Genomic DNA, 21,485 nt, shown 5'->3' on the forward strand with positions numbered 1-21,485 from the left:
CAAAATACAATTCTGACTTCATTATAATTGAAGCAATTTACAGTAGGCTATGTCCTCATTTAAGTGATTAGCTCTTTGGCCAGAGATACACAAAGACATTAATTGCATCAGCTAACAGCAACTGTCTATAATCTGCTGAGTCAAGTTCAAATTGAGACCAATCAATGCATATATTTTATCTTGTCCGATAATGAACACAGCATCGAGAGGCAGCTCTGAAACCTCAACAACGTCCTCATGATGTCCTGTCAGGTTTTATAGGTGCCAAAAAACAGTGAAACTGACAACTTAAAATGACAGACAGGCAGATATTCAGTTAAAGGACACTGGGCAGATGATTGAACAGCAGGTTGGCAGGTGGAAGAGAGAAGCATTACATTACAAAAGAAATAACATAAAATGTTTCAATTTATCCTGAGAGACAGGGTTCCTTCTTTTGGTTAAATAGTCAAGATGTGTCATGAGCTGTGTGAATATATTACTTGTCCGTCTTTTCCCATCAGGATCTCGGTGGATGGCTGATTTTATCTGTGTGGGTGCATGCATGTGTGAGAGAGAAAGAGAGAGAGAGAGAGAGACGGTCTACTCTGTCCATCAGTTTGTCAGCTCTGGCACTTGGCGGTGCGTTTGGAGGGCAACTTCACTGTATGTATATCTGCCTGTCTGTGTTCCTGTCTGTCTGTCTGTGTCACCTCTGGGTCTTAGTGGTGAGCTGGCACGGGTGGCCGATGTCCCTCTGGGTCGTGGACGAGCCGGGGTTAAAGTATTCCTCGGCCGTCAGCGCTGCTGGGTTGGTTATTGCAGGACATGACATCTGGGTCACCAGGGCCTGCAGTAAGTAAATAATGACTTTTAAAAATCCTGATGTAACCACTAAAGCTTTCACTGATATAATAATAAAAAAAAAAAATAATCAAAAGGATTTTTATTCAATACCAGTTACTCAAAGATTACTTTACAAAGTGCAACGATTTCTGGCTTTTCAAACTCACTTTCTCAGCTTTATTCTCTGTTGTGGAACAAAACATTCACCACCTACTGGGATTTCAAGGCTTTCCTCTTACCTACTGACATTTTCAACAGCTCAAGGAAAGAAAAAACTTTGCTCAAAAGCCAAAACTTAACAAATGACAAAGCAGTTTTTTAATTCTAGTATTTTACATCATTACAGTAGATGCAACTGGTTCACGGTCTAATTAGTAGCTCACCGTCAACTGTTAAGTTTGAATTAAGTAAACCTGTCAAAGACAGGCCACCATTACGGGAGGAGGTAGAGGCTGCTTGTGAAACAGGAGAGCAATTATTTCCATGTTGTTGTATTTTCCTTCCAGTTGCAGTCAATTCATCTCAATCAATTTAGGGTTTGGCAAAATTGAAATTGCATTGCAGCTTTACAGTTGCACAAATTATCTGCAGAGCTTACGTCAAAACCTATAAAAAAGCTTGTCTCAGTGTTGCGTAGAGAGGACAGAGAGGCATTGAGCTCATAAGAGCAGAGGTGACAGTGAGGGGGAACAAGTAAAAAGACAGAATACAGAAAGAGGAGAAGGAGGGGTGCATGAGTCATAGAAGCTCTCCAGCAGAAACAAATTAAAAAAACATAATCAATATTGGAGCAGGTTGGAGCCTCTCTGAATTATTTTTTTACTCTGCAGGCATGCTCTCCTGTTGACACAGTGGACAAGGATTCATACATCCACTGTCCATCCAAAGAGGGAAGGTGATGGTGATGATGCTAAAATTGAAGATGATGATTCATTCGTGGCCAGCACCAGAGCCCATTAATCACTGCTTTCAGGTAAAATCATCCTTGTTCCCAGCTCAACCTCTGTGTGTTTTTATTTATTAGATTGGGTTTAAAAATAGTATATGACATTTCCTCAACCCATAAAACAAATAAAAAAAATTATAATTGACCACAATTAGGACTTAATGTGTAAATAAACTGTCGCTTACCCCGTTGTTAGGCCCCATGTGTTGCTCAGCAATCCCAAGAAAGTTCTGCAGTGGAGTCTTCCCCCCTGCTCAGAGATACAGCAGTGACGAGTTAGACTGAGAGAATTGTTACACAAACTCCAACTGTCCTGTTAGTCTGAGTCTGCAAGTCTGTAAACTGATTAAATTGAACTGAAGTATATTGTGTTTTAAACAGCTAAATAAGATCAGAGTCACTCCAAAATATGTTTTAAATATCAGTGGATCTAAAACTAGCAGCAATATGAATTTCATGAAAATAAGCAGAAAAAAACATGTTTGTGTTAGGATCCCATCACTCGTAGTGAAAACCAGATTGACAACAACATTTCGAGGTCACACAGTGAAGGAAGCGTTTCAGAGTACCATGGGATATCCAACAGCCGCTGCTCAATTAGATATGAGAGAGATATGAGCAGCAAAGAAAACTTGAGCAAGTTGTTAGTGTGTGGCTTGTACTTTCAGACAGAGCTGGTGCTGTGGTTGTCCTCCCTAAACAGAAACGGAATGAGTGCTAAAAGGTCCTTCAATTTGTATTAATGATAGTGAAGTAGTGATGTGGTTTATAAGACAAGTGTCCACATGTTGACCTTCATCCCACTGATCTGTCTACAGCTGCTGCTTGACTCAAGATACAGTATGTGTGTCTCTCTTAGGATATGTATCACACTCAAAAGTTTTTGTACAGTGTTGACAAAATGATGATAGGTAACACAAGGTAAGGGCAAATGGAGTAAGTCACTCATTCAGGAGTCACTGTAGCGCTTCCTGGAACACTCCCCTCCTGCATACTAGCAGAGTGCAGATGGGGATTGTGACCTGGGAGAGTGGAGGGAGCCCTCAGAGGAGCATGTGATGGTTGATCCTTGCTGACAGCGACAGTCCGGGGAGGGAGGACTGCTAATCCTGTTTGATTTATGATCTGAACCAGAAAACGAGACAGAGCCACCGAGCAAACGGAGCCTCAGGGTGATCTCATTGAGCTCAGGTGAGAGGGACTACTCATCAGTGACTCTTTTACTGGACATGGCACAGAGAGGATGATGGAGAGATCCAGCTGCTGCAGCTGTGTTGCACCTGCACATAATGAACACCTGGATGGCCTAAGACGTGTCGATGTCTAAAGCACTGGAGTACAGTTGACAAAATAAGTTACTTACCTTTTGTCTTGTTCTTGTTCTGGTCTGACAGATGGTCAGTTCTGGTCCTGGTGATCAGCTCCACATTGGATGCTGCGTACACCTGACAGAGGAGGAAACCATTAACTCTTGTTCTGTTGACATTGCCTTAACTTCCTCATTGTTTGGGACCCCAGTGCTGTATGTGTAATGATAATCATTCTGAAACAATAATAATGAAACCTATATCATACATGCCAACTTCTTCAAGCTACAGTTTAGAGCAGAATACTGGAATTCCTCACCAGTGATCACAAAAAGGAAATACTGATTAATGATTGAGCAAGCTGCTGATTTTGAGTTTTTACACTGGACGACGGAAGTGGAAATAAGAGCTTAAAAGTGTCCAGTAGGAGAGCAGCTCAACAGAAGGAGTTGTTTGTTTACGTTTGAAACCCTAAATCAATGATGCAGAAAATAGAGTATTTTAATGTAGTCTGTCTGAAGTGCTTTTAAACCACTAATGATTGGTTCTGGGTGTGTGACTCCCTCCAGGGGGTTAAGAAAACAAATGGGGTCAAGGTAGATAGATAGACTTCTTTTTTTCTATTTTCTTTTACTTGATTTGATAGGCCATCTGGTCTTTTATGTGCTGATGATTTTTTTTCCTCACTTGAGGGTAAAGAATTCAGGTTTCAGAAATCCATCTGTTATCATTTAAAATGTAGAAGGCTATGTCCTCAAAAGGTTTTAAAATAACTTTGGGAGCAATTCTTTCTGCAAATTATCTCTTCAAGTGAAATGGACTTTCAGGAAATGTCAAATTGAGCTTTGACAGCAGTGGTTTCTCTGGACAGTGTGAGGGATCAGTGAGCTGTCCGAGCAGCCTGTGCTCTACCTTGGCTTCATATCCATTCACCGTCTCAGTCTTCTCGCTCCTCCAGCCCAGTATACCCGTCTTGTTCCTGCAACAGAGATTCGACACATCAGTTCTCTGTGGTCTCCACTTCCAGTCAACGCACAGTTGCAATCACACTTGGTGTAGATTATTTGCCTGTCCCAAACATTCTGCAGATATGTACCTGAGAATACAGATTTGATTGCAAGTCACAGACTCTGGTTTTTCTCTATAATGTGCGGCCTGAAAACATTGCAGCTATTGTCCTTGTTTGTCGTCTGTGAAGATCAACAGTTCGGTGTGCAATTAGAAAGTTAGTGAGGCATATGTCATCTTCATGATCTATTCACATCACTGAACTCCTTTAGGACCACACCACAGAAAGTGATTTTTCAGGGATGATTTTTTTTCTCCATATTAGCCCATATAATTCTGAGGTCATGGTATCTTACATCAGGTATTTTTTAACATATTTCAAATATGTGACTATTTCGGAAGAATGTTCAGCCATGCTAGTGGTGTGGCTCAGTAAAGATGGCAAAGTCAGTCTGTTGGTAAGTCCACCACTTTGATCCAAACTATCTCAATTTATCAATAATATTAGTTGGATTGACATGGAACTTTTGTACAGACATCCATGTTTCCTTCAGAATGAATTTCAGTAACTTTGGTGATCCTCTGACTTTTCATCTTGCACCATAATCAGGTCAAAATTTCAAGTTTGGGCAATACTTTGGTTTATGATCAAATACCGTAGTTCCATAGGTGCAGGCATCTGATCTCCCTGGCTGGACACACAATAATTTCATAATGCCCTTTTGTACATTGTAGATCTGGCACCATATGATGTTATGTCAGCATTCAACCCCAATACCCTATGGCCTGACCAATTACCTGCAAAACTAATCGCAGTCCTATCAGCCTCAGCTACTTGTGTTTTGTGCTAATAAGCAAATCTTAGCATGCTTAAAAGCTAAACTAAAATGTTAATTATGGTAAAAAAATGACCTGCTAAACATCTGAATGCATGCTGATGTTAGTTAAAAGCATCACTGCACTCTCACAATGACTGTATAACCAGTTTTATTCTCCACTTATCACTGTCAGACAAAGTTATGTCCCCGTCTGAATTTTGAAGTTATCATATCACATCTCAATTACTGGGTGTTCAATAAACTTTGTACTCCTTACCCCAGCCCTAAAACAGCAAAACTGCAGCGCTGTAGTTTTTGTGCATGACTGCGTAAAGATGTATTAACTGCAGAGGTGGATGACCTGTCTGTGGTGCTTGACAAAGTGGTTTGCTAAAGCATCATAAAAATATTATTGGCATGTTAGACAGGAGTGCTGACCAGGGAAAATGCACAGAGGTGACACTGAGGTATAAGTCTGACAGGGAGATGATTACACCCCCCCCCCACACCAAAAACAAAACACCACCTCTCCCCGCTCACTTCTCTCTTTCGTTTCCCTCTCCGTCTTCTTGCTTTTTATCTGTTAACATTCACTTCCTGTCACTGCGTCTCTTTCAACGATTCACCTATCTTTCACTGTCTCTCCGCAATCTACTTTTCTCCCCTTTCTTCTTTTGCTTCCAAAACTATCGACTCCCCCTGTTTTGGCATCTGCATTGTACTTTTGTCCCCCATAGTCTTGAGTCCCATTCATCTTTCTCTTCCTGTTTCTCTGCATGCCTTCTAATTCCCCTCTTTGTGTCTCTGTGTCCCATCCCTTTTTCTCTCCCTCATCCATTTTCCTCTCCTTCTCCATCCTCCTCATCTTTTATCCCTCCTTTCACCCTGGTCTTTTACCATTTTCTCCCCTCGATCCCTCTTTGTCCAAAACTTTCCTTGTTGTCATCCCTCGCTCTTTCTGTCTGTCACATCAGTCTTATCTCACCACCTCACCAGAATAAGATGAGCTTCATCCTCTATGCACCTGATTTGCCCATGTCTCCCTTCTTTCTCCTTTCTGCTCCTTTTCATCTCTGCGTCGATGTCACTTTATGTGAAACTGAGCCATAAAACTGTACCATTAGCATAATAAAACGCTCCTAAATTGACTACACACAAGTCACCTGCTCATCCAATTTTCTTCTACCCCTCTTCTCCATCCTTCTCCTAGTCAGCTTATGTCTTGTCTGCCTCTTAACATTGATTTTGGTTCTGCTATCTGCCTCTCCATCTCCATGTTGACAGGTGCATCTTACTTGCAGTACAGTGTTGAGCATTTTTGAAGTGATTCACACAGCCTGAAGCTAATGTGTGCCTCACTACTTCCACATCACACTTACTCCTAACCAACACATTTTATTTAAGGATTTAGTTTGGTTTTATTTGTTTATTTCTCCATTACTGTACATGAGCAAGGGTTAGTTTAGAAGGATAGCCATGTGTTGAGGACACCCCCCAAAACAAAATAGAAATAGTGTTAATAGTGTAACAGTAACACAAGTCGAGAAGAGCCATAATGGCAGCAAACTGACTTAGTAAAGTCAGTTACAAGGCAATATCAACTAAACTATTGCTTGCTTTAGGGAAATTAGCCACCATAAGCTAAGTATGCCTGTAGCAGCAAAGCCCCTGAGTGTATTTAAACAAGTAATGGTATTTAATATTACTTATGAATTCAACTTTCCATTTGTTACAAGAGATTGTGTTATTTTGTCTTTCAAAAGCAACAGGATTTTAGAATTAAGTTAATAGTTTAATAGCACTTTAATTCCAGGAACATTTCCCCTCGGCCCTGTTGTAGATATATATCATTAATATGTGGTGTTCAACGAAATCTTTTGCTGGCTCCACTTCCCCATGCACTGCTGCACTTCAGTTAATGTTTTCCTACATTTTGTAAAATGCATTTTGACAGCCACCAGAGAACATGCCTGAACTTGTTCCACTCGTCTGTGGGTTGAAGCGTAGGAGCCGGCAACAGTAAAAGAGTGACAGAAATTCAACAACAAAAGAGTGATTTTCTCCTCTCAGGAAAAAAAAGCAAGCACTCAGAGCAGAAAATGTCCTGAGGCTGAATTACATTGTGTTGTACTGAGGCTACTGTTGGTGGAGAAAATGATTATTGTGCCTGTTCAATGGCAGATTTCTTCCTGTATGGTTGTTGAACACGGTCGCAAAATTGGATTCTGAGGGATGTCATACGAATCTGATAATTATCATTCTTAATGTTTTAGATTTTCTGCTGGGCTTATATTACAGCTGCATCAAGAAAATGACACATCACATCATCAAGTGTTCTTAAAAATTAACAGATTTGGGAAAGAAACAAATGCACCACAAAATGACTAAAATGGTGCACAGTCACTACTGGAAGATTGCTGCACCACTTGACTATAACTGAACATTCTCATATTCATATTCTGCACGTATCAGTGTTACGTCTGACCTCTCGAAGGCAATGTTGCGGGTGTCCAGCTGAGTGGTCACCACGGGGCCAGAGAGCCTGGCTGCTACCTGCTCATCGCTGGGCTGCATCGCCCCCAGAAGGCCTAAACTGGCAGCGTTGCTACTGCAGGCGGCGCCATTCCCCCAGCCAGATGAGAGGGCTGTGAGAGACGAGACACACAAGGTCTCGCAGAACACCAGCTGCCTGTCATGGTCGACCTCCATCACCTCTGCGCTGGAGTCTAAGATGTAAGAGGATGACGGAGAGGAAGAAAAAAATGAGGGCAATGTTTGTGAACACTACAGAGGCAGATAATAAATTGAAATACAAACATGCCAAATGAGGCTGAAAGACACAAACATACGCATGTTGCAAATTAAAGAACCTTATGCAGGGACTCAAAAAAGTCCACCGAAAGAAGAGGAATATTTAAAAGTAGTGAGAGGAAGAAAGAAAAAAAGAAAACTGGGTGAAATAATGCAGAGAGGAGCCATTGGAGAATTGAATGAGTGGAAACAGCCATCTAATAAGGCTACAAAGCGGCAGATGGTAAGCTACTTACAGTAGCTAAGCATAACACAAAGACTGGACAAAGTCCACATTCACACACAGTAAGTCTCGAGTTTGAACAGCAGACCTTGTCCCCTGAAAATGAAGCTGCGGTTTCCTCTCTGCCAGGTCATCTGTTCAAAGCCCATCAGGGTGGTGTCAACGCGGAGACACTGACCACTCTTCCAAACTCTGTAGGTATCACTGGGGCAGATACGAGACACCAGGGGCACTAAGGACAAACACAGACGCACTTAATCAATCAAATGGTGACATGTCTAATGGATATGCACAGAATTGAATGCAGCTGCTCTCTGGTGTTTTCCTTTGATTTATGTTGGCAGTTTTTGGCCTCCCATACGTTCCCATTTACAGATACATTTCAGTAGTTGGTTGTAACTATTTACACATAAAAACATACAATTATAGTCACAGGTCTGCTATATAGACACTTGTGGGTTTTTAAAGCACTTACGATAAAAAGCACAGGCTGTTTAACTCTAAACCAAAGCCACTTATACATTCTGCTGTTCAGGAAGTGTGTGAGCATCAGTGTCCAGTACAACAGGAAGAAACAGCCCTGTTTAGCCCCAAAGGGAGATGATAACATGATTAGTTCTGACTGGTCGGCACTGGACTGCTTTACTGACTGGAATGAAAGACTGGACTCACCCCAGCTGGTAAACTCCCATTTCATCTCCACGTAGAAGTCCTGGGCCTAGACAGAAAGAGGTAGACAAGAGTGAGATAGAGAGCGAGTTGTCGAGATGGAGAGTGATGAATTTAAAGATGGCTAGACAGAGAGAGAGGGGAATAGCAAAGTGGAGGAAAAGAATTGCAGTGATGCTGCTTCATTGTCTGTTCTAAAGATGGGGGAACAGGCACAGAGAAGTGGTTGTGTATGTGTGGGTTAATAATAGAAGTGATGGATGGATGCTGGGGAGGATGATGTGGATGGGAGCAGCAGCAGATGAAGAACGGTGTGCAATGTTTGCTAGTGCATGTGTGCTTGAGTGCGAGTATTCATTGTCAAAGTGTGAGGGTTGTGTCTACCATGTGAATATGCTGGATTGTGTGTGTGTGTGTGTGTGTGTGTGTGTGTGTGTGTGTGTGTGTCTGTCGGGGAGCCAGCTTGAGCAGATACACAGGAGGACAGACGGTGTGAAAGCAGTTCCCTGCATCTCTGCCACTGTGCTCTGCAGCTCTACTGCTGCAGCAGCTTAAACACGATCTGCTGCACCTCAACGCTTTCCTGTAAGGATTATACCCATCAACCTCTAGGCTCTCCAGTATCAGCTTGTCCATCGCTGTTATTGTGCCTTTAAGCGTGGCACTCCTTACCCCTTTGGGGGAAAGTAATGACTCAAATTACCCAGAGACAGAGGGTTGGCAACATGGAAACATATCATGTGAGTGTATTGCCCTTGTTGGGTAGTAAACAAAGTTATTAATACCTTCAAACAAAAAACAAGAATATTTTATCATAAAACAAAGATGTAAATATAAAAAAGGTTAATCTACATTTCAAATGAATGCGTCTCGACGGAAAAAAAACCTTGATGTGACTTTGTAGTTTGTGTATGTTTTTTTTCATGTATGTCATTTTTTATTTTTTATATTTAGTCTTTGCTTCTACATACACGCTTGTGTTTGTGTCTTTGCAGATGTGTGTGGTCATGGGAGTATCTTTTTCCATGTGTGCATCCAAGTGTGTGTGTGTGTGTGTGTGTGTGTGTGTGTGTGTGTGTGTGTGTGTGTGTGTGTGTGTGTGTGTGTGTGAAATCCCACTTGGCGCAGTCGCTCCAGCAGGACGGGGATGCCCGCCAGTCTCTTGGCAGTCCTCTGGTAGTCACGGTAACGAAGCACGAGACGCACCAATTCCGGATCCCTTGTACTCACCGCCTCCTGAAGAACTGAAAGGGAGAGCAAGGTGGAGAGTAAAACAGAGCCAATCACTCAGACCTCATCTAAAATTCATGTACGTGACTCATGAGCAATTTAAGGGGGGCAGCGAGAATTGCCGAATCTGAAGTAGGCCAAAGGAAAAGCTGGTACGACCAATTACTGCAGCTCGCCCATCATTCATCAGACTGCCACTTTGCTGTTAATCTTACAGGTTGTTCTGCACTTGAACAATTATATACCAATTTCCTTTCTCTTCCTTTAACAGCAATCATGCAAGTAAAGGCTAACACACAGTTGAAACAATGTTGTACTGTACATGTTATTTTACCCACTGACAAGGTACAGTAATCTGATTAGGACAAACAAAAGAGGATTACTTAATGATACTCTGCAACCACAGACTCCCAGAAACATTCATGACAATATCAAAGATTGACTTTCTAGTGCTTAATTCATCACCATCAAGACAAAAACGTGTTGCGTTCCATGCAGTGTTACACAGGTTAAGTAGGGAATGGCGGCAAAAACAAAAACTTAAGGATGAGGGTGGGAAATTGGACTCACAATAAAGGGTGTTAAATCAGCCAATACAATTTCAAGGTTAAAAAATGAATTCATTTCATGCTCCATTAGTCTCCCTATGCCAGACCACCACACTACATTTGCACAGCGCAAGCAGATAAGAGGTGTCTGGCAGAAGCCACTGCTCTACGAAAGAGGTGGTGAAGAAAAACATCAGAAGTGGTTTGTATTTTCAAAAACAATCAAGAGGACAAAACTCATCAGTGCCAATGTAAAATAGACCCAGTGGGAAATGTTGTGCACCATTTTACAATACAGTGTATGATATATCATACATTATAATGTATATTATCATAGTCCACGTATTGTGACCAAGGGCAACAAAACACATTTTCAGATCACTTGTGATTGAGTTTTTCACTGAGTTACTGCAGATGACAGTCTAGGCTTGGCTCTCATGCAAGAAGGTTCTTTTTTTTTCTTAAGATTATTTTTATATTTTAGGCCTGCAGCAAAGGGCCGCAGGTCAGAGTCAAACCCGCGGCCTAAGCCAGCTAACCAGGCCACAAGAAGATTCTTTTTAAGTGGAACATTTTCTGGACATATCATCTGAATAATACAATAAAACACATCACAAAATCACTTTCTCTTTTTTACTACCAGAGGGTCTTCATGATGAGACTGACACCACTTGAAGAGCTTGTTGATATCAAACGTACTACAAGTAGCATTTTAATGTCAATAAACTATTTAAGATTTTATATTTGTATGATTTTAGAATGTATAAAAATGAACAAGTGTTAGCCATAAATCATTTCCACATTTAATTTGAGATATAATTTGATTGACTATGTATACAATTATGCCTACAAGAATGACCAGATTCATTTTTATCCTCAAAAGGGTTCATGGGAAATGTGCTCATACGTTTTAACCACTATAATTATACCACAGTGTCATAATTACTTTGACAAGGATATATTATTGTATAAAATGCTGCACGTAGTGCCTTCATTTTAGAACACACTCCTAGCCCCAACAGACCACCTGATAATGCATTACGTATACTGCACATTGAACATGCTATCAGAACTAATACTTCTCCACACACACACACACACACACTCACCGGTCCATCCATTGCGATTCTCCTTGCTAACGTCAGCTCCGTGCTGCAGCAGGACCCTGGCACAGTCCAGGTGGCCCAAGGTGACAGCCAGGTGGAGAGGAGTCCGACCACGAGGGTCCAGAAACTCTAAATCAGTCTGGATGGAAGAAAAGGAGGAGGAGGGGAAGGAGAAAGAGAAGAGGAAGGAAGAAAAGGAAGAAAAAGGAGAGAGAGAGAGAGAGAGAGAGAGAGAGAGAGAGAGAGAGAGAGAGAGAGAGAGACAGAGAGAGAGGGTAAGGGAGGGGAGTGAGCATAAAGGTCAGAGGAGCAGACAGAGAGAAACGAAGTAGGAGGAGAGGAAATGGGGGTTAATTGTGTATCATTGTAGATCTCTTCTATCTCACATGGGGGGGACAAAAAACACATAATAGAGACACAAGTGTGAAGATGAGGATAGAGAGATGGAAAGAGAGACAGGTAGGTGCTAATTGATCTGTCACCACTCCCACATGGTTGGTTGCTACTCTCCTGTATCCCACTTATTTTCTGGGTTGGATGGATTGAGTTCAGTTCAACACAGATAGGACTATCTGCTCCACACCCAGAGCTGTTTAAGAGAAGGTTGTAAGTTTGAATACCTACAAAGGGAAATGTGAGCAGGTAAAGTAAACAAGGAGTATATTCTCAATCTGCCATGTTTGAGAGCAAAAATACATGTTTTTTTCTTCGGTAACTGTCTGACATCAACACTGATGAACAAAAAGCACAATTACTGTAATGCTGAAGGCATCAATCCAGCTCTCAGCTCCACTTTGTAGAAGTATGTCAACAAGTCCTCATTCGTCAGCCATATTACATTAGTGTTAATCTGTCATATCAATCATACCAATGCTCTGATTAGAAAGAATCATTGCATGGAGCTTATAAACCCCTCTCAGACATATTAAATACATTGGTAGACAGCAATGGATAATTTTAGATGCTTAGAATACTAACTTTTAGATGTTGCTGGTTTTTGATGTATCTTTTAACCAAACAAATAAAATCAAAAAAGGAGGTTATTGGGCTGTGCTAGGCTAAAAAAAAAAAAAAAAAGTCTCTATTTTGAGCCCTGAACAATGCCAACTGACAATTAGCTTCACCTAGAATAAAGACTGGAAGCAGAAACAGCTAGCCTGTCCAGAGTAAGTCCCACCACCTCTAAAGCTTAACATGTTACCTAATAATAACAATAATATATAATAATAAATATAATAATACAAAGTTGTATAGTGGCTTTTCAGTGGATACAAGGATGCTTTACACATATGGAGACAGACAGAAACAAATACCACAAGAACAGAAAATAATAGTGGCAATGTTTGCCGGGGATAACAGAGTTAACTATTATCCATAGGCCTTGGTGAACAGGTAGGTTTTTTGAAGGTGTCCATAGATGCAGCATACAGGTCTCTACCAGGAGTGAGTTCCAAAAGGTGGGGGCTGCCACACTGAAGGCTCTGTCCCCAAGAGTCCACAGGCTGGTTTGGGGGATGGTGAGCAGACCCGTGTCTGAGCACTGCAGATTATGGGTGGGGCTGGAGGAGGTCTGATATCAAATGGGGGGCATGGGGAATGGAGGGATTTGTAGGTGAGGAGAAAGATTTTGTAGGAGATACGGGACATTACTGGGAGCCTGTGAAGGTAGATGAGGGTGGGGGTGATGTGCTGCCAAGGCTTGGTGCAGGTGAGAACCTGGCAGCTGTGTTCTGCACATGCAGTACTGGAGCCTGTCCAGCAGGTTATGTACATTAAACAAACAAGGTGTAAAGTGATAATCCAATTCTTCTTTTTTTACCTTTTGACATGCCAGGCAGGCTAGCCGTTTCCCCCTGCTTTCAGTCTTTATGCTAAGCTAATTGCTTAATGTAGCTGCAGATTTAGTGTACAGCGATTGAAAGTGATATAAATCTTCTCATCTAACTCTCCGCAAAAAAAGTGTTGTATTGAATCAGAAAGGCTCATAAAATACTTCTTTGAAATGAGAAGGTATTGCTGACTTGTAGTGTAATGCAGGTCTTAAAGTGTTTCACATATGTCACACACATGTCGAAAAGATGACTGGGTGAGTCACTCATTATTGACACCCTTTGCCACAGATTGTACAGCATCATATGTCAAACAGCAGCAGTGCCCACGTTACTTACAATCTGCTTATTACTACATGAGCTGTGTTGCTTGTACACCTGATGAGATACCTTGTCTCTTATTTAATCAATCACTGGCTGTATTTGTCTGCATGAAACTGCCCATCCCTCTTTATTTCCCAGGCCGCTCTATGCACCACTGTGCATAGAGGCGTTCGCTGTCTCTGCAGTGCTGCACTGATCTCAGATCTGCCATCCAATTAAACAGATGCTGACAGCCACCATTATTCAAGACCTAGGCTGATCCAAGGTCAGTTCTGTCGGTCCTTTGCAGGCTTGATGTTTAATTAATGATTACTCTCAAAGATAAGTGTAGCGTGACTCAGAATCAGGATGTTAATAAAGACCTTAAAGGTCCAATGTGTAGGATTTTCTCCCATCTAGCGTTGAGGTCATATATCGCAATCAACTCTCTCGCACCACGCGGTTCAAAGTATGTATTACAGCTACGGTAGCCTTCACGCTTCAAAAAGCCGGTCTCTTGCTATTTTCAATATCCTTTTTCTTTTTCTGGGCGAAGAAGAAGACTCCTGTTCCTGAAATTTGGATTTTGAATACGTGTGGTCCTCCATGTTTCAGACATGACAGCGAAAACGTGAAAGGCGGAGCAGTATGTCCTGAATGTCCCTTACCAGCTAACGTATTTCAAGATGGCGCATGAATATGGAGTGTCTACCCCAGTTCATGTGAATGCAAATGTAAAATTTCAAGCCAATAGAAATACTTGGAATTGAATGTGGAGGTAAATATTCACGAAAAATGACAAGTTTGTGAATGGGCAACACAGATTTTGATAATAAACAACTAAACACATTACACACTGGAGCTTTAAGGAGGCTGTAAACAATTCCTTTCAGGAATAAAATGACACTATTTTTTTAGGGTTTGAGTGTATAATATAAATATCTGACGTATCAGAAATATGGCTGAGCAGGTGAATTCACGAAAGAGGCCGCACTCCTTATTGATCCAAATAAATCTTTATATCAAAGCAGTGGAGAGGGAAGAAATGTATTAAGGGTGAATTTTGAAGCAGCTGAGAATAAACCAAACAACTCAAAAACTCAATATAAAAAAGCTGCCCTGTCTGTTTACTACGCTCAGTGTATAATATCCTAACAAAAATGACAGTGGCAGCTACTGTCCAACACAAGAATGTTATGTTATGCTCCAAGAAACACATTGTGAGCAGGGCCAGAAAGACAAAGTCGTTACATTATCAGTCAGTTACTGCAGGGTTCTGTTTTTGGTATTTGCAAAGGAAATGAGGAAAACCACATGTGGTGCACATGCAAATCACACACGGAGATACACATACAAATGCTTAAATACACAAGGACAGGCTCCTAAACTGTTTAAATACGTACTGGATTGAGTTTAGAAAAACGTAATTCGATAACAAGAACATGATATCACAGTTTCAGTGTGTTAATGGGTATATTATCGTTGTACAATCTCTAACTATCCACTCTTTCCACTAACAGCTCTCTGCTCTCCACAGCATGTTCAAAAGCAACACTGGAGAGAAAGAGACAGACAAAAATAATGTGGCTAGATACATTTCTATTGAAAGAAACTGCCTGTCTGCAACAACTGTAACATGTAAGTCAGGCGAAGATGGAGGAAGAGAGAAAAAGAAAGGAGTGACAGATTGCTGTTGCAAGTGATGGCTATATGGCAAATAAAGATATGGGGAGGGGTAAGGAAAAGAACAGACAGAGAAAGAGAGTTAGAAGGGAGGAGGCAGCGAGGGGAGCTGAAGGAGAAAACAACATGAGGAAGTCCCTCAGGAGCCGTGGAGACTGGGGAATAGAGGGTGGGAACGTCATAGCAACGCAGGGGAAGAAAGAGAGCAGTCAGCTTTGTTTGTGCATGCTGGATAATGAATATGGTGTGTCACATATACAAATACAGCCACTTTCAGTCCTGTGTGTGTGTGTGCATGTGTACCACAAACAGTGTCTCAAAGGACACTGCAGACGGGTGCTTGGGCAGCACAAATATGAAGAACTATCAATGTCACAGGAAGAAAAGTCTGAAGTAGGGTGTCCATCATTTAAATAACACAAGAGAAAAAGACTGTGTAAGCAAAAACAACCTAAATATTCATATTGAGCCTTGGAAAACATTTCCCTCCCAAATGGAAATGGTATTTTGGAAAGAAATCTTTCACATACTGTATTGTTGTAAGCACATGAAAGGGAGAAAGACGAGAGAAACAGAGAGCCTGGAACAAAGCTGATGGTAAAAGAAATAGATGAAACAGAACAGAAAAAAGAAAGAAAAATGAGCAACTTGGCTCTTCATTCATTTTTTTAAAATGTTGTCTCGCAGCTGTCCTTTTATCCATTGCTCCCCCTTTAAGTTGTTGCATATGTTGGTGATTATCAGTTTAAGCTTATTTCAAAGCTGTACTCAATTTCATTGACTCTGGATACAAGAGCTGCAGGTACACGGCTGAAATGCAGCATAAAGACACAAAGGGAGCTGGAGAGGAGGGAAGAGAGGAGTGAACGAGGGATGCTAAAAAGGGCGAGGCTAAACAGAAATAGGTGGACAGAGACAAAAAGAGAGGGAGGGAAAGTCAACAAAGGGTAGCAGTGAGGTGATTGCAAGGTAGGATGTAGAGGGAGACAGATCGGAGAGAGTACAGGATGCTGCCAACAAATATAACACAGGATGACAGGAAAACAACAGAGCAATCCACTGAAGTGTATAGCTTCTGCTTCCCCATCTGCTCATCTACACCTGATGGAGCTCCTGTCTTGGTAAAAGAATGATTAAAAAAGCAAGAATAGGAGAACATATTTCACCTGTCTTGGCCTCTTGGTGATAGATTATACTACTCGACACGCAGTATTATTTGCTACATTAATTATGTTCATTGCATGCCCTCTAAGTAAGCCTGTCAAATTAAAGCCTGTAATGTTGTTGAGTACATGTCAGCTTGTTGATGTCTCACAATAGGCCTCATTCCTATTTTTATTTTTTTTTACCTTATTCAAAGTCAGAACGTCTTGACTGAGAGCATCATAAACCTGCTGCCACATTCATATTCTCACCAACGAGTTTCTCAACACTTTCACTGGAGTTTGAAAGGGTCAGACATCCCCAATCTGGATCATGATCTTGATCTAGCAACCTCTCCATCACCGGCTCTCCTTTATTCATAAATTATTTGTGATGACACCTTTGAGCGCTATTAGAAAAAAAAAGTCGGCCTCTAGGTTCACTGATTAGCTGTGGTTCATTTAGGCCAATTTGCATCAAAGGTAGCTGGGAAAGATAGAAACTGAATATGGTGAGAGACGGTGGTCAGAGTTAAGAGAGCACATAGAAAGCTCAAATTTAGAGAAGGGTCTAGCTGCAAAGTTACAGGCTCAGGCCCACCTCCTCCGTCGGACCCTTTCTGGTCCCGAGCTTGGAGAAGGAAGTGATGTGAAATTGTGCACACTCGACGCAATACGACCAGGATACGATAGCATGCCTCATTCATTAATTACAATAAGCACACAACCTCCACCAATAACACCAAGGTAAAGTTAGGTAACGTAATGTTAATCATTTGTCAATCAAGCACTCTAGCAAGCTTAACATGTTCTGTGAGGATGGGGTTCTGCTATACTAACATTAGCTACATTACACGATTTACACTGTGAATTCTAAATAAAGTACTAGACAAAAAAACTTTAATACACACACACACACACACACACACACGCACGCACGCACGCACACGCATGCACACACGCACACACACACACACACACACACACACACACACACACACACACATTGGCCTTGTTTGACTTGGTGGCTTGGGACATTATGTCATCCCTGCTTGTTTCTTAGCACCCCTTCTTCACTCAATGAAATTACAATGAAGGGCATACTGTGGTCACACAGGTGCTGACACACATTATGTACAGTAGATCATTTCTGGGGCGAGATTACGTTTTTTTTTTATTGCCCTCCATAAGTAGATGATTTCGTGAGTTAAATCCCAAACTGGTTAATTGTCTAAAGAAAAATGTAAATCATTAAAACAATAAGTAAATCAGTAATAAGTAAATCAATCACATTATGATGACATGATGTATCTAATAAGCCTTTGTTCACAGCAGACATTTCAACTTGCCGTAGTAGAGAAGGTGTTACTTATAACATTAAACAAATCAAATCAACTATATATATATATATATATATATATATATATATTGCAATTTACATGCAACACAGTTGATCCAAAGTAAGTATTTAACAGAGACTAAGCCATTAAGGATGGCTCCGTTCTATTCAAGTGCCCCAAAATGCTATGCCAGTGTGACAGTGAGCCAGCATGCACAATACCAGGACACAGGGATTATGGTTGCACTTTTCCAGAGGATGGGTGTTGTGGCAGTCAGGTAGGATTCACAGAAGAGGGAGTGAACGACTGGAGCGAGTTCGATGGCACAGGTCTTCACAGGTTTTGACCATCTGAAAAGCTTGCTTTGTGTTCATGTTAATAAACACGTGCTCTAGTTTGTTCTTGAAATGTAATTTTCTGTGGCCGAGTTGGCTCAGTGGGTAGAGCAGGTGCCCATATACTGAGAGATTTATGTCTCGATGCAGAGGTCCAGGGTTTGAGTCTGACCTTTGATGATTTCCTGCATGCCTTCTCTCTCTCTCACCTAGCTGTCCTATCAATTAAAGGCGGAAAAGCCCAACAAAATAATCTTTAAAAAAGAAATGTAGTTTGGCTTGGAAGACTTTATTTGTAATATTACGGTTTGCGATTCTGAGACCAGCCGAGTTACTGATCCTGAAAGCTGTGTGCTTGTCTCTCAGGCTTTGTTTTATTTCAGAGGTTATCCAGGGTTTGGCGTTGTGGTATTTCTTTATAACTGTCACTGGAATGTTAGTATGTATGCAGAAATGTATATAGTTGGTTATGGCAGTGACCCTGCCATTCAAATCCATATATCTGTATAAAAACCAAACTGTAAAAAACAACTTGTTGTGTAGACTATTTCTTGGCAGAGCGCAGTGACTTAATGCAATCTTGACTTCACCATGAGGTTGCCAGGCAACCAGCTGACAGAGCCTTCAATATCATTTTTCAGATGTCTCGCCTTTTAAAAATGGATAAATTGGGCACCTGGATAGCTCAGTTGGTAGAGCGCGTATCCATATATAGAGGTTTACTCCTTGACGCAGTGGGCTAGGGTTTGACTCCGACCTGCGGCCCTTTGCTGCATGTCATTCCCCCATCATTTTCATGTCTTCAGCTGTCCTGTCAAAATAAAGGCCAAAAATGCCCCAAAAAATAAAAATAAAGGATAATGTCTCCCCGTCAGCATCATGTCAATCTGTTTCATTATAAGAAGAGAATTTTCTCGGTGACATATAGTTCCTTGTTATAAGACAAAGACTTTGCATTTACTGTATAACGAGTTGTGAGAATCAATTGTTTTCTCACTGTGGCAGATCTGCATATGTGCATTCTTCCTCTATTTAACTTCTTTAACACCTCCTCCCCTTTTAAAAAACTTTGTATCTCAGTATCTCTTAACTTGCTCTTGGTCACCCTCACAATTCATTCCTTCGCACCATTTACTCTTTATTTTGTCTCTATCTCTTATGTCTTATGATCAAACTCTTTTCTAGTAGTCTGAATCAACAACAGTACATTTCCTGGCCTCACATCCCACGCCGCCGGATGTCCCTCACCTTCCGCTCTGTGTGTCGTTGTTCTTAAACTCTGTTCCCTTCGGGAAACAACAACAAACTTCGAGCTAGCAAACTACATGCCGAAAATGGCGAGTTTTGAAGAAAATTTGGATTGTGCAACAAGGCAGGCAAGCTTGGTTCTTTTGGTGAATGATTGTAAAAAGTTTACAGGCATTTACTATCTACCTGGGACGTTTGGGGACCGATTGCTGGGGATTTGCTATGGACAAAATACACACAGCGATACACTGGTAAGAGCAAATCACGTTTAACCATGTATCCAGCTAATTTATATAGCTCACATTACTGTATTGTGTGAAGAGTTAACTTCAATTAATATTTTATGTGGCATTTTCTTTTGTAGTGTCCAAATGTTCTACCAAAACAAGTTCCTTCTCGAGACCATTGTGCAAAGCCACCGTCTCTGTGTCGATTAAACAATTGTGTTTGGTTTTAAAAAATGCAAAGAACCCAGAGCATTTTATTTCTTATCTGTGGAGGAGCCAGACCTTACTCCACTGTGCTGTGGAGATCTGGCAATGCAAGACTTTTCTAGTTATCCTCTTCTTCCCTCCCTCTACTTTTTTTTCGTTCCAATCTTGCCATCCCTTCATAGTGAGCTCAGTGGAGGTTGCATTATTGATAAGCATCTCTATCTGTGGCATCTGCTTCGCCTCTCATTCCCCCTCACCCCCTCTTTCTCTCCCCCTCCCTCCCTTGCTCGGTGTGTGCCTGGCCTGATGCAGCTTGGCAGGTACTTAGGCCAACATCAATCTTTCATACAAACACCACACACCCACACCCACAGAAAACTGTGCATACACATACAGCAGCTTTGCCAAAATGTTTGTGCATGGGGCGCACAGGAGCAGAGGGTGGCTCTGGGAGGGAGGAGTATAAAAATAACTCTTTCTCCCCCCTGCCTCCCTTCTCGTGTCTGTGATTCCAGATGCAGAGGAGACTTTGACAAATGCTACACTGCTGTGAAACCCTGATCTATTTTCAATGGGGCACTGCTTCAGATATGAAATGACAGGACAAACTGGTAATGATTACCCCACAGACGAGTAACAAAACCTCTCGCAGCATCTCACACTTATGTAACGTAACACAGCCATCCATTTTTGCAGGTGCATTTAAGGGCTGTGAAATCAAGCGCTGGATATAAGACCAAATGTACCAAATCACCAGATGAAAATACTAGAATGACCTACATTCCAGCATATGTAATGTCTCTGTTTCATTGCACTTAATTCAGTTTACTGTCAACCCCAATCTCCACAGAACAGGTCAGACAAAAAGACACACACACACATGGATAAAGAAAGTACAAATGGGTGGGATGCTGATGGACCTGTCAGAATGGCAACAGAAGCAAAGAGAGAGTTTCTCTGATGTTTATCTTATCTAAAGAGGTTTACACCTGTTTGTTGCAGTGAGCTGACAAACCTCACCAAAAATGCAAGGAAAGACATGCAGGGCAGCACATAGAGAGAGAGAGAGAGAGAGAGAGAGAGAGAGAGAGAGAGAGAGAGAGAGAGAGAGAGAGAGAGACAGAGAGAGAGAGAGAGAGAGAGAGAGAGAGAGAGAGAGAGAGGGAGAGAGAGAGAGGGAGAGAGAGAGAGAGGGAGAGAGAGAGAGAGAGAGAGAGAGAGAGAGAGAGAGAGAGAGAGAGAGAGAGAGAGAGCACTTGTTATCTCTCCTCACACTCGCAAAGATGCAGGCACACTCACAGATGGAGAGAGCAAATCTTTTTGGTTGAGGCAGATTATAAAAGAGCATAATCACATAATGTAGCCTATTGGAGTGAAACATCACAGCTGTCACTTTCTTCTTGTGTTTGTGTGAGTATGGGAGCATGTGAATTATGTAGCAATTTCAGGTAAACCCAGTGTTCTGGGATGAGATGTTGCACTAAGCCTAATAATGAAATCAGAGGGTCATTTTCTCTGGGACATATAGCATTTACCGGGCAGAAAATGTCCTGGTCAAATTAAGGGAATATCATGATGGCTTAAAATGTTTTTGTTTACATGTATTGATTTATTGGTATTTATTCAACGGGACAAGTTCAAGTGCCTTGGTTTTGCTAAAATGGGTTTTAACAGCATAGC

At 41.5% G+C, this 21,485-nt stretch overlaps 1 protein-coding gene across 1 annotated transcript in view; it reads right to left on the reverse strand.

Annotated features, from left to right (window-relative positions):
* ankrd13b (ankyrin repeat domain 13B) overlaps positions 1 to 21,485 on the reverse strand; it is a 38,179-nt gene that overhangs the window by 9,076 nt on the left and 7,618 nt on the right. Inside the window, exons 2-10 of the mRNA XM_031294933.2 lie at positions 11,495 to 11,630; positions 9,727 to 9,851; positions 8,611 to 8,656; positions 8,027 to 8,170; positions 7,390 to 7,630; positions 3,991 to 4,057; positions 3,135 to 3,216; positions 1,957 to 2,021; positions 693 to 829 (exon numbers count right to left, since the gene is read on the reverse strand). Coding sequence (XP_031150793.1) covers positions 693 to 829; positions 1,957 to 2,021; positions 3,135 to 3,216; positions 3,991 to 4,057; positions 7,390 to 7,630; positions 8,027 to 8,170; positions 8,611 to 8,656; positions 9,727 to 9,851; positions 11,495 to 11,630 — 1,043 coding nt within the window. The remainder of the gene's footprint in view (positions 1 to 692; positions 830 to 1,956; positions 2,022 to 3,134; positions 3,217 to 3,990; positions 4,058 to 7,389; positions 7,631 to 8,026; positions 8,171 to 8,610; positions 8,657 to 9,726; positions 9,852 to 11,494; positions 11,631 to 21,485) is intronic.

This window comes from Sander lucioperca, chromosome 5 (assembly GCF_008315115.2).
Source record: "Sander lucioperca isolate FBNREF2018 chromosome 5, SLUC_FBN_1.2, whole genome shotgun sequence".
Lineage (NCBI taxonomy): Eukaryota > Metazoa > Chordata > Actinopteri > Perciformes > Percidae > Sander > Sander lucioperca.